At 42.4% G+C, this 14,265-nt stretch overlaps 1 protein-coding gene across 3 annotated transcripts in view; it reads left to right on the top strand.

Annotated features, from left to right (window-relative positions):
- Positions 1-14,265, top strand: part of LOC124622447 (UHRF1-binding protein 1-like) — a 442,870-nt gene that overhangs the window by 87,747 nt on the left and 340,858 nt on the right. For all 3 annotated transcript variants that reach the window (XM_047148146.1, XM_047148147.1, XM_047148148.1), the window contains exon 4: positions 11,684-12,076. In XM_047148146.1, the coding sequence (XP_047004102.1) occupies positions 11,684-12,076 (393 nt within the window). The remainder of the gene's footprint in view (positions 1-11,683; positions 12,077-14,265) is intronic.

A 14,265-nucleotide genomic window follows, 5' to 3' on the forward strand; every position in this document is an offset into this window, starting at 1 on the left:
TTCACACCAGATGGAGCAGCAAAGGCCATTCTATTTGCAGATGACACTAGTGTGATAATAGGTGCACCAAAGCAAATGCTGCAAACAACTACTTCTCAAGTAATAGAGAATGTCCACACTTGGCTCAATGCAAAGCGGTTGACATTAAATGCAAATAAAACAAATTATATGCAGTTAGGGAAAATATGTCAAAATGTAAATTTCGATCTGTTGTTCGGTGACAAGGCCATAGACAGAGTGGCATCAACAAAATTGCTAGGGATTCATGTAGATGAAAGTCTTAATTTTAATGACCATGTAATGAAACTTGTGCAGAAACTTAACTCAGTCTGTTTTGCTCTTAGAATTATTGCAAATGTTTGTACTGCAAACCCTTATTCAATAAGCTTAAAGTTCTAACAATGATGTGACTTACCAAACGAAAGTGCTGGCAGGTCGATAGACACACAAACATACACACAAAATTCGAGCTTTCGCAACCTAAGGTTGCTTCATCAGGAAAGAGGGAAGGAGAGGGAAAGACGAAAGGATGTGGGATTTAAGGGAGAGGGTAGGGAGTCATTCCAATCCCGGGAGCGGAAGGACTTACCTTAGGGGGAAAAAAGGACAGGTATACATTCGCACACACAAACACACCAATCCTCACATACACAGACACAAGCAGACATTTGTAAAGGCAAAGAGTTTCAATGTCTGCTTGTGTCTGTGTATGTGCGGATGGATATGTGTGTGTGTGCGAGTGTATACCTGTCCTTTTTTCCCCCTAAGGTAAGTCTTTCCGCTCCCGGGATTGGAATGACTCCTTACCCTCTTCCTTAAAACCCACATCCTTTCGTCTTTCCCTCTCCTTCCCTCTTTCCTGATGAAGCAACCTTAGGTTGCGAAAGATTTTATGTGTATGTTTGTGTTTGTTTGTGTGTCTATCAACCTGACAGCACTTTCATTTGGTAAGTCACATCATCTTTGTTTTTATATATATATATATATATATATATATATATATATATATATATATATACCCAGAAGGATCACGCAAAGCTTTCTGACGTCGTTTCTTCCATACTTCTTGTTGTGACGTAACAAGACTGTTACGTCACACTGAAGTAGCCGAAAGAAAGGCACGCGTACACACACGCCGACTGGCGTCAAGTCTGGAACAAGACACGTTATGACTGCTATCAAGAAAATACGTAGCTTTGGAATATACTTAACTTTATTTACTCCTTGTGATACATCTCTCTGGACTATACAAATGAGACTCGTAAGATACATGCACTGTTACAATTGGTGCCTTGCTAGGTCGTAGCCATGGACTTAGCAGAAGGCTATTCTAACTGACTCTCGGCAAATGAGAGGAAGGCTTCGTCCGTATTGTCGCTAGCAATGTCGTCCGTACAACTGGGGCGAGTGCTCTATGGTATATCGAGACCTGCCTTGTGGTGGCGCTAGGTCTGCGATCACACAGTGGCGACACGCGGGTCCGACATGTACTAAATGGACCGCGGCCGATTTAAGCTACCACCTAGCAAGTGTGGTGTCTGGCGGTGACACCACATTCCTCCCCCGCAAATCGGCAAACGGTCGTGTGATAAGGCTTCCGCCCGCCGTGGGGAGGACCCCATGTTGACGTATGCGATGAGGTGGGGAGCCTAACAACAGGCGAGGCTGTGCCACCTGCACCCGGCCATTCGGTCCGAGGGGATCTAGGAAACGCCTGAAAACCTAGTCCAGGGTGCACGTCAACATGTGGTGTATGCGCCCGTAATGAGACAGGAGGGGCCGAAGGGTCGACCTCCATTGCGTCGGGGTACCCGACCCGCGATGACGTCATGTGGTCCGGAGCGGGCAAGAGGTCCATGGCGGAGGACGGCTGGTCACGGGAAGCGATCGGCGGCGCGTGACCCAGGGAGGCGCTTGGCGGCTGCAGCGAAGCGTCGAATCCGGGCGGCGCCGGCGGGAGAACAGGCGGCGGCGGCGGCGGCGGCGGCGGCGGCTGCTGCGGCGGCGCATCGCCATGGGGCAAAATGGAAGGCATCGTCGGTAACACCTGGGGATGAGGCGAGCCAGTAGATGGGTGCTGACCGGACGGCACCGTTGCTGAAAGCAGACGGGAAGCGGCAGAACCCGTGCGACGACAGAGGCGCAGCTGATTGAGATGCCGACGCACCTCACCAGAGGCCCCCAAAACCAAATACATCGCGCGGCCGAGGCAGCGAAGAATGCGCCCTGCGAGCCAACGCCGTGAACCTCGATAGTTGCGATAAAATACAACGTCGCCTGGAGCAAAAGCAGGAGTCTGCCGCTGCACACGAACCTGATGCGGCGGATGCAGCAAAGACATCAAGGTGCGATGAGGACGACCGTGGAGCAACTCACCCGGCGAGCGACCATCTCGGGGCTGAGAGCGATACGAAGACAAAAAGAGCAACAATGCGTCCTCCCGAGAATGCGACTCTTTCAATTTCAACATCTGTGACTTGAAAGTCCGGACCAATCGTTCAGCGGCACCGTTTGACTGAGGCAAAAACGGCGCGGATGTCAGATGTTGAATACCATTTGCCTCGCAGAATGACTGAAATTCTGCGGACATGAATTGTGGGCCATTGTCGGAAACAATAGTCTGCGGAAGACCTTCAATGCAAAAGATAGCAGACAACGCTTGGATGGTGGCGTAGGACGTCGTGGAAGACATCCGGACAACAAAAGGAAAATTACTGAAGGCATCGACCAGAACCAACCATCGAGCATTCCAGAATGGACCAGCAAAATCAATGTGCAAGCGTTGCCAAGGGGAAGTGGCTTTTGGCCAAGCAAAGACTTTCCGCGGCGGTGCGGATTGTTGTTCGGCACACACCATGCAAGAAGAACACATATTCGTAATCGCAGCATCGATTCCGAACCAAGTACAGTGCTGACGAGTAAGTTGTTTCGTTCGCACTATACCCCAATGTCCTTGGTGAAGAAGCCGTAAAACAGAGGACTGTAACGAACGTGGGACCACGACTCTGGACTGATCATTATCAGAACGCAACAACAAAACACCACGTCGAACAAAAAGTCTCTCCTTGTGAGCAAAAAATCGGCGAACCAACGGATCCTCGATCCGAGACTTTGACAAAGGCCATTGCGTAGCAACAAAACGCAAAACAGTAGCAAGGACAGGGTCAGCAGCTGTGGCTGTAGCTACACGACGAAAATCAATCGGAAACGATTCGACCACTTCATCGGTTTCCGAATCAATGAACATGCAAGCAAGTTCGGAAGAATCGAATGCTTTATCCTCAGCAACAGGCAAACGGGACAACGCATCGGTGTTTCCGTGCTTAGTAGTGGACCGATACAAGATATCGTAGCGGTACTGCGAGAGGAAAATAGACCAGCGAATGAATTTCTGCGCTGTACGTGGAGGTACAGGCTTGGTCGGATGAAAAAGCGATGTCAAAGGTTTGTGGTCTGTGATGACGGTGAAGTGACGACCATACAAGAAATCATGGAACTTAGTAACACCAAACACGAGAGCCAAAGCTTCTTTCTCTATCTGGGAATAATTTCTTTGCGCAGACGAGAGCAATTTGGACGCAAAGGCAATAGGGCGATCATGGGAGCCAACTTTGTGCGCAAGCACAGCACCGATCCCGAAATCCGATGCATCTACCATTAACAAAAGGGGTTTCTGGGGATCGAAAGGCGTGAGGCAAGTATTAGAAAGCAACGCTGATTTCAACTGGCGAAAGGCGCGTTCGCATTCCGTCGTCCAGACGAACGGAACACCTTTACGGCGTAAGCGATGAAGCGGAGCGGAAATGGAAGAGGCATTGCGCACATAATTATGATAGTAGTTAATTTTACCCAACACACTCTGTAGCTGCTTCACATTTTGAGGGGAAGGCAATTCTTGTATGGCACGGAGGTGCTCTGGACTCGGATGTATGCCTTGGGCATTAATGACATGGCCCAGGTATGGTAAGTCACGAGCAAAAAACACACATTTGTCCTTCCGCAAGCGAAGACCATTTTGTCGCAAGACCTGAAATAATGTTCGTAGGTTCGCAAGATGATCTTCTTCTGTCTGTCCGGAGATCACAATATCGTCCAGATAGTTTGCTGCAGTAGGGACCGACGCACAAATAGTTTGTAAATACTGCTGAAACAATGCAGGGGCGGATGCACACCCGAATGGCAGTCTTTTGAACCTGTACAATCCAAGATGCGTGTTAACCACCAATACGCGCTGGGATTCGTCGTCCACCGGTATTTGCAAGTACGCATCGGCTAGATCCAACTTTGAAAAATATTTTCCCGGGCACAGTTTAGCAAAAAGATCTTCCGGGCGGGGCAAAGGAAAAGTAGCAGGCACTAGTTGTGGATTCACTGTGGCCTTGAAGTCCACGCAAAGTCTCAATTTTCCGGAAGGTTTTGGCAAAATTACTAAGGGTGAGGCCCAGAGAGACGCTTGCACACGTTCAATTACACCCTGTGATTCTAGATCGTTTAATGTTCTTGCGACTTCATCACGCAATGCGTGGGGAACATTGCGTGCTCCGAAAAAGTTCGGTTGCGCATTTACTTTCAGTTCCAAATGTGCTGCATAGTTTTTAGCGCAACCTAAGCCCGGTGCAAAAATGTCTGCTAATTCTTCACATAGACGAGAAACACTGTCTGAAGGCACAGTCTGGTTCACTGATAGGACCCGATTTACTATAGACATGTTAAACAACTGAAATAAATCTAAACCAAACAAGTTCACTGCAGCAGAAGAACGAAGAACGTAAAATGACACAAGTTTCGTTTGTCCCTTGTATGTTGCAAGAAGGCTGCACTGTCCTAACACAGGAATTTTCTGTCCTGAATATGTGGTTAGCTTAACATTTGCGGAACGCAACGGAGGTATGCCCAGTTGTTTGTACGTGTCGTGATTGAGCAATGAATCTGCAGCTCCGGTATCGAGCTGGAATGGTATGACTTTGCCTTCAAAGTCTAAATCTACAAAAGTTTATTGGCCTGCTGACGACAAGAGCGACTGTGTTGTGCAATTTGAACAGACACTGGTACAGAATCACTCGCTAATTGACTTGATTCCCGGTGACGTCGACGCACAGTTTTTGTGGGACGAACACAGTCACTGTTAGAGAAAGTGTCACTGGACGAAGTGGAATTAACGACATGAATGTCCATGGGCGAAGGTCCACGATCCTGAGTGTCCTTGGTTCGATTCCGGCGCGAAGCAAAGGGCCTGGAATGATTGTGGTTGTCTGATCCGAGCTTTTTCTGGCAAACACTTTGAACATGTCCTTTCCTATTGCAGAAAAAGCAAATAGCTTGGCGTGACGGGCAATGTTCACGCGAATGTCTAGTAACACACCGCGGGCATGATTTCACTGCATTTGTGTGCTGGCGCGGCACACCTGGTTTAGCGCGCGGCGGCAGCTGCGTCGAAGTGCGCGAGGCCCGGTTACCGGGCCGCGCAGCGCGTCCAGTGGGCCGGGTAATGTTACACACGGCTGGCGAAGTTTCAAAAGATATCTGAGCACAGTCAAGTGTGTCTTATCTATCTAATATGTCTATCACTTGTTGAAGGGAGGGATTAACTAGTTTCAAAATTTGCTCCCGTATGCGAACATCAGAAACGTTCTGTGCAATTGCATCACGCACCATTGTATCTGAATAAGAAAGGCCACAGTCACAGTCAAAGGCACAGTCCCTAGTAAGTCCTTGCAATGTTGCTACCCACTCCCTATTAGTTTGACCGGCCGTACGTTTCGTACGAAAAAACGTATACCGATTTGCAACCACATTAACTGTTTCTTTAAAATAGGCATCTAAAGCAGACAAAATTTCTTGTAGGACAAAGTTGCTACGTCGCGTCGGGGAAACAATTTCACTATCACACGGTAAGTGGACACACCGACACAAGAAAGCAAAAACGGTTGCTGCTCATTACCTTGAATTCTGTAGGCGGCTAGGTGAAAGCCGAACTGTCGGGACCATTCCGTCCAGGACTCGTGGTTTTGATTAAACTGGCGAAACTGCGGTGCAACTGCATGTTGTGGCTGCGGTAGCGGTGAAGCGGCGGCTGCCGCATCGGTTTGAGTGGCACGTTGACCCTGGACGAGCTGTCCAAGGGCATCCAATAACGCCTGCGTCTGCTGATTCTGCAAGCGATAAAATTCGGACAGTACATCTGGCGAAGCCATGACTCAAGTAAATGTAAGCAATTAGAAAGAACTCTTTACTCGTCGCCAATCTGTTGTGACGTAACAAGACTGTTACGCCACACTGAAGTAGCCGAAAGAAAGGCACGCGTACACACACGCCTACTGGCGTCAAGTCTGGAACAAGATACGTTATGACTGCTATCAAGAAAATACGTAGCTTTGGAATATACTTAACTTTATTTACTCCTTGTGATGCATCTCTCTGGACTATACAAATGAGACTCGTAAGATACATGCACTGTTACAATTGGCGCCTTGCTAGGTCGTAGCCATGGACTTAGCAGAAGGCTATTCTAACTGACTCTCGGCTAATGAGAGGAAGGCTTCGTCCGTATTGTCGCTAGCAATGTCATCCGTACAACTGGGGCGAGTGCTCTATGGTATATCGAGACCTGCCTTGTGGTGGCGCTAGGTCTGCGATCACACAGTGGCGACACGCGGGTCCGACATGTACTAAATGGACCGCGGCCGATTTAAGCTACCACCTAGCAAGTGTGGTGTCTGGCGGTGACACCACACTTCTTTCATTCGTTCTCCATGTTTTCTTTTTCTTTCTTCTGTCCATTTTGTTCCTGGTATCTTTAGTGCTTCCTTCTCCGACAATACAATCCACTTTTCCACCTTATTTCTAAAAGTTTTTCTATCTTTGACATCTTTAGGTTCAATATTTGCTTTTTGTAAATCTAATTTTACTTGGCTAATCCATGGTGTTGTTGGTTTGACTCTTTCTATGTAAGTGAGAATTCTGTTGGTGAGTCGTGTGGGGGGAAGTCTAGTGACATGTCCATAAAATTTTAATCTTCGCCTTCTTATGTCTGCTGCCAGGTTTGATATAGTTTCTGTGGTTCTTCTTGATTGTATCCGGTATCCTTCTTCTGTTAATTTTGGACCTAAAATCTTTCTCATAATTTTGCGTTCTTCTTTTAGTATTTTTTCTAAATCACATTTTGTGTGGAGTGTGAGCGTTTCACTAGCATATAGTGCTGCTGGCTTAATTACTGCGCAGTAGTGTCTGATTTTTGTGTTCGAGGAGATGCATTTTTTATTGTATATTTCATGTGTCATACCATATGCTCTCTTCATTTTCTGTTGTCTGATCTTCTGTGCAACTTTCTCTCCTCCGGTTGGCTCCAAAATTTCACCTAGGTATTTAAAATGTTTTACTCTATTTATTTTTCCATATTTTGTGTTCAAACTGTGTATATGGAATTTCATACAGAAAAATTCTGTCTTTTGAAACGAAATTTGTAAACCTACTTTATCCGCGCATTCCTTAAGGATCTCTATTTGTTTGGTGGCGATTTCTTCATCATCTGCAAGTATGGCCAAGTCGTCCGCGAATGCTAAACAAGATATCTCCACGTTGTCTTTGGTTCTACCAAGATGGATTGGTTTCCAGTAGGATTGATTTTTTAATTCTTTTTCCCATTCCTTAATGACTTTATCCAAGACTATATTAAACAGAAGTGGAGATAGCCCGTCACCTTGACGTACTCCAGTTTTTATGAGAAAAGGTTCAGAGATTTCTCCCCTGAATTTAACTTTAGATACAGTGTCTGTCAGTGATTCTTTGATAAGCCTTAGTGTTTTGGAGTCAAGTCCAAGTTCCTCTAAAATGTCAAACAAAGATTGCCGGTCAATTGAGTCATAGGCTTTCTTAAAATCTACAAATGTACAAATTATGGGGGCATTTCTAATTGCTTTGTGTTTTAATATTGTCTTTAAATTAAATATTTGTTCTATGCATGAGCGACCGGGGCGGAAGCCTGCTTGATAATCACCAATTTGGCGTTCCAGCTGCTCTTGTGTTCTTTTCAGCAGGCATGTTGAGAGAATTTTGTAGGTGACTTGTAAAAGTGAGATTCCCCTGTAGTTATTGACATTTGTTCTGTCTCCTTTTTTATGTAACGGGTGAATAAGGGCACATTTCCAATCCTCTGGTAATTTTTCTGTTTCCCATATTTTTGTTATTATTTTTGTGAGCTCTTGCAACGTCTTTGGTCCTAGGTTTTTTAATAGCTCTGCAACAATGCCATCTTCGCCAGATGTTATATTATTTTTTAAGTTTTTAATGTGACATTTGATTTCTTCCTGTGTTGGTGGTAATGAATCCGGTTGAGCGTTGGCACTGATTTCTTTGGGAAACCTTAAACTAGGTTCTGGGCAATTTAGTAGGTTAGAAAAATATTGAGCCAATACTTGACAGTTTTCCTGGTTTGTTAGGGCTAATTTACCATCTGGTTTTCTGAAACATAAATTTTGAGGGATATATCCTCGTATTTTATCTGCGAAAGTTCTGTATAAGTCTCTTGTATTATAGTTTTGGAAATTTTCTTCTATGGCATCCAGTTGTGCCTTTGTGTACTTCCTTTTTGCTTGCCTAATAGATTTTGAAACCTGTTTTCTAACCTCGTTAAATAAATGTAGACTTTCTTGTGATTTTTTACTGTTATATTCTTGAAATGCTTTTTTTCTCCTTTCCAATGCATTTTCACAGTCTGAATCCCACCAAGGGTGTTTGAATATCTTTTTCAAGGGAATAGTTTCCTTAGCTATTCGCGTGATTTTAGAATGAAATTCTTCCCATGTGTTTGCCTTTTCCTTCTCCCATTCTTCTTTTACTTTAGATTCTTTAATCTTCTTGGTGTCATATTTCTGTATTTCTGTTTTCTTCTGATGACTTCTTCGTGCTGTAAACTTGATTTTAATTCTAGTTAGGTAATGGTCTGAATCAATGTTTGCTCCTCTGCGTACTTTTTGTACTAGGTATGAAATCGCCACATGATCTATTTGAAACTCGCCAATTTGTTGTATAGGAGATCTCCATGTCTTTTGTTTTCTTGGACATTTTCTTAGAGATGTTGACATTATCTTCAGGTTATTCTGCTTACATAGTTCGACGAGCCTTGTACCATTTTTATTGGTAAATTTATGTGCAGGATATTTGCCTACGGTTTTTTGGTGGATTTTCTCTCTACCAATTTGGGCATTAAAATCGCCAAGTAGAACTTTTGTATCATCTTTTGGAATCTTGGCCATTATATTCTCCAAATTTTCCCAGAACTTTTCTGTTTCTATGGGGTTTTTCTTGTTGTCTCCGTTTGTGGGAGCATGAACATTAACCATTGTGTATGTTTTGTTGGCACATTGTAAGCGCATCGTCATTATCCTATTGTTTACGGGAGTAACTTCCTTGATGGAGCTGAGCACGCTCTTGTGTATGATAAACGCCATCCCGAGATGGGGGGGCTCCTCTTCCGATTCGTTTATCCGTCTTGCTCTTAAAGATGTGATAGTTGCCATAATCTGATGTTTCTTCATCTGTAAAACGTGTCTCCTGTAAAGCTAGTATTACTATCTTTTGCTTTTCAAGTTCTGTTGTAAGGTTTAGAAGTATTCCTGGTTGGATTAATGTATTTATGTTAAAGGTTCCAATGTATGTAGGTGTTTTAAGTGGAAGTTTGCCAGAGAGCTCCGACTTTCTCTGATGTAATCGTGTAAGTCCAGGTTCCCCAGAATCCGAATTCCTGGTTGCCATCTGTTGATGGGTGGATTGGTTACCACCTGGGGTAATGTTGTTATTACTTGCACGAGTCATACTTGCTTGTAATCAAGTTGGGCCAGTGTTTCCACTGGGTGTTTAGAACCAGGGATTGTTAGTTCCTGGCGCATTATGACCAGCCGCACATTGTGTGAACAGACGCTGACCAGGATGCCGATGGTTCCCACTTCAGACGCGTCCTGGATTTGGGTGTTGACAGTGCTTATTGTAATGGCGGCACTTACTCGCCATGACACAGCAACATCTTCGGGTTCTGTGGTTTTTGAATGAGTGTGGCCCTTGCCAAAAGTCACCCTCCCACACCCTCGTGATGCTGCCGCCTCGGTCCGGGACTGCTTATTTGGGTTTCCCCTTATTCGCAGCTGTCCACCATATCTGATGGATCGTTCGCTATCCGCCACCTGCGACCCGCCCTGTGTGTGTGTGTGTGTGTGTGTGTGTGTGTGTGTGTGTGTCTATATATATATATATATATATATATACACACACACACACACACACACACTTGAACAGTGTTTTTACTTGGTAAATGACTATTAAGGCCAATACGTAATCATGATGATATTTATATTAAGGCAAAACTGAAAACACTGTCTTTCATCCTCTAAAGTTTCTGTTGAATTTGTGTATCTGATGGACAGCTATTGAGTGTGGTAAAATTTTTACTAAAATGATGTAGTGAATATAAGAGCTTCCTGTTTAGGAAAGACAAAAGCAAATCCTTCAAACAGACCATGCAGTTACAATGCTGTTAGTATACATGTATAAAAAGTTGTATTACTGTGTCTTGTATGACCAAGTATTATTCTTTTTACATTTTTTGTACAATTTTGTATGTATTATTCTTTGTATTACTTGATGTAAAATTTTGTATGTTCCTTTTACATAAATTGTTTCTCATAAATTTACATGTACTTTTGGACAACATCCATACAGTATTTATTGTCTACAGGTGGATAAATAAAAATAAATCCTTTTTATGACCAATGAACTGGTGCACAGAGTTGACAGTACACACAGGAATGTTTTAAAGGGGGAAAATCCCCGATTGCCACAGATAGGGCTTTCTGACAGACACTGTTAGGAGATATTCCCAGAACCTCCAAGTAGAGACCTTAATTAGTAGTCGTACCTGGTAGCATGAACTCTGAATGATGCACTGTCTTGTTGTTGTTGTTGTTGCTGTTGTTGTTGTTTTTACAGACATCAGATAACTCACCTCCAAAAACATATCAAAAATTGCTTTGTAATTAAATAGTCAGTTTTATTTCCATTTACCAAATAGTGACATAGATTCATTTTTATAGAATATCCATATTGTTTCATATGACTGCGGTAATGTGTTATAGACAATAGCACAAACTTTTATTGTGTGTGTGTCTGTAAATACTTTGAGGCTATAATTTATGTCTCTACAACAAGCATATATTTCTCATAATTATCTACTTACAAATGATTGGAATTTGAGAAGTTTGAAAAGAACACATTGCATGATAATGTGCACTTTGATATTAGATAACATTGAATAGAAGTGCTATTTCTTTAAATTTGTTAAAAATTTTTTTATGTGAAAGCAGTGCTTTTGCAATCTGCTTTTGGGAATTGTACTTCATGAAGATATATGTGCTAAATAATGAAAATAATTTTAATTGTACATATTGATTGTGTTTGTGTGATTGTGGTAGGTTCTGACCATGTGTAATTGAACTGAATCCTATATTTTGTGTACTTTTAATCTTATAGAATTGGCTTACTTTTTTGCAGTTTTTCTTCATTTTCCTTAAGTTATTTGTGTAGTAATTTAAATTGTGTCACATGTTTCTTTTTGTGAGGGTTGGATGCATTGTTCATATTTGGGCAATAAACAAAAGTCACTGAAGGACATTACTGGTCTTTCTGTCAACAGATACTACGCATTGTTGTCGAGTCAAAGTCACCAAACTGGCAGAAGTGTGATTTACGGATGACAAGGTTAAAGGAACCTGATCGGGGGCAGATCCTCATTTTCAAGGAACTTGAGTGGCAGACAGTGAGAATTGAGGCAAATTCCACAATGGATAGCACTATGACTCCACTAAGGCTGCTGACAAACCATGCATCATGCCGTATAATAATAAAGAAACGATTATCAGATAGTCTTGTATTGGGTTCGTGCCTTGCACTTATATTGGATGATTTATTATGGGTTTTGACTGATTCACAGCTGAAAGCTGCCCTATGTTTTGTGGGTTCCCTTGTGGGTTTGATCCAAAAAGCCACTGAACTGACACGCATACGCAAAGCGGCACGGAAAATTGAGGTAAGTGAACATGTGAAACTGATATACAGAGATTAATACAGTTCACAAATTTTGTAGGAAAATAAAGCTTTTCTTCCTTGCTCCTCACATGAATTTTAAATAACTGTATTCAGCTTTTGTAGAGTCCCTTATGAAAGGATGTGCTTACAGGTCCCTGAGAGTTTCAGAGCAGTCAGTCTTTCCTTGCTGTTTTTAAGGAAAGATGATATTACTTGGTATTGGAGCAAAACAAATATCCCATTGACATAGAACTAAACATGACTGTTAAAATCCATACAGTGATTATTCTTGAAACAACATGTGTTTTTTGTTTTATTGGAGCGTGACAGATGTCGTAGTCTACAGAGTCTTGGTGCTGTGTGTGCCATCCTATGTCTATTCTAATAGGAAAGAAATAGTACAGATTTTCAGGAAACTGAAAGAAACAATCAAATAATCCTGTAAATGATGTTTATTCAAAGTCTAACAGTGGAAAGTCCAGGTTGAAGTACAACAATATTATGAAAAGGACTGATTTCTACTCACCATAAAGATGACATATTCACCTCCTGACAGGTGCGATGAAAAGACTGTTACATATTAGCTATCAGCCAACTCCTTTTTCAGAAAAGAAAGTACACACACATTCATAACAGCAAGAACACCTCAACACACATGGCCACAACGTCTGGCCACTTTCTTTCCTTGAAGACTGCGTCATTCAAAATGGTAAATGGGAAAAGTGAAACCCTTTAATAAGATATTGTTGACATGTACGTGGCAGTAGTCTACCAGTAGCGTTCTTACTCTGCTTAATGTATCACTGCAAATTTTGTCTGCCCTTTTTATATCTTAACAGAAGTTGTTCATACTATGCTATGGAGCTTATAGTTTGTGTCCCAGTGATTGAACTGTTGCAAGACTCATTTGTCATTACAATCATGACTGCCAAACGCTCTCCAATAAATGCTGTCAACTGATATCTCATTATATCTCTGCAGATATAACAGTGAGAAATGTTCTGTTGCTTGCACTTTAGTGAACAGTTTCACATCTAATTCCAGCTGTCAGACAGAATTGTTTCAGGAAGAAAGCTGCCAGGATTAACACCTATCACAGGAAAGTTAGCTTTGCATTTGTCTAGATGTCCAAACAACATTCATAGTTGGTAAATGTTACAAGTATGATCTGCCAAGCTGCTTAACTATCCATTCTTCTGGCTATCTACTAACACAACTGTTTCTGGTGGAGTGATAAAAGCAGCATTACAACCAGGGGCAGATATGCATCACTGTTAATTGTGAAGGGTGGAAAAATTGCATACAACCTCACATTGTTTTGCATAGGGAGATGAAAATATTGACATGTTGTATTAAATACAGAAAGAAGTGTTTGTGACAACAGTTTGTAGACTTCATAAATTGTTCCACCAGACTATGAGTTGTGTGCAGTGGATTATTAAGGAGAGGTGGAAGTTGTATCTCTTCCTTTGAGAGCACAGCCTGTGGGACAAAGCTCAGGTAATCTCAGAATATTTCACTGGTACCAGCTGTACCATCGATCATTGTCCCATATACTATCACGATATAGTTGCTGCTTAGGTAAATGTAATTCTGAAAGGAGTGGCGGGGAGGGGGGGATTATGAACTAGTGCATGTGATAACTAAGGAGGCACTGAACCTCCTCATAGTTATTTTACAACACAGCCCCCCTTTCACTGGTAGTATGATGTGACTTTGGTGTACAAGCAGAGGGTCATGCACGAAATGGAGGATTAATTAATGAAAACAAAGATGAAGTTGATGAAATCTACATCCAGCCACATTGTATATCCTTCTGATACTTTCAAATTTGGTGGCCATAAGGTGCCTTTATGTAATGAGTTTCCCTTTGATTCATAGGTTCCTAATCCCAGTGAGAGATACCAGAAATATGTGCACTCATGACAGTAGCTGTGTTGTATATTACAAGAAACATCTGACAAGTTCCCCTGTAGTAGTCTTCTACTTCAACTGATAATGAAATAGATGTTTGAAAAGTTTTCAAATTTATTGTGTTGTTTGCCTTCGTTCTGAAGCTGAACTTTAGCATGTTTTCAGGATGGTGAGCTCTTCTGTTGTTGTGAATTACCAGTTAGACATATTTTTGTGAACTACTGTTTAACCTTACTCTGTCCCTTCAGTTTTATTTTCAATCATGTTTCATGGAAA

The sequence above is a fragment of the Schistocerca americana genome, chromosome 7, assembly GCF_021461395.2.
Source record: "Schistocerca americana isolate TAMUIC-IGC-003095 chromosome 7, iqSchAmer2.1, whole genome shotgun sequence".
NCBI classification, from domain to species: domain Eukaryota; kingdom Metazoa; phylum Arthropoda; class Insecta; order Orthoptera; family Acrididae; genus Schistocerca; species Schistocerca americana.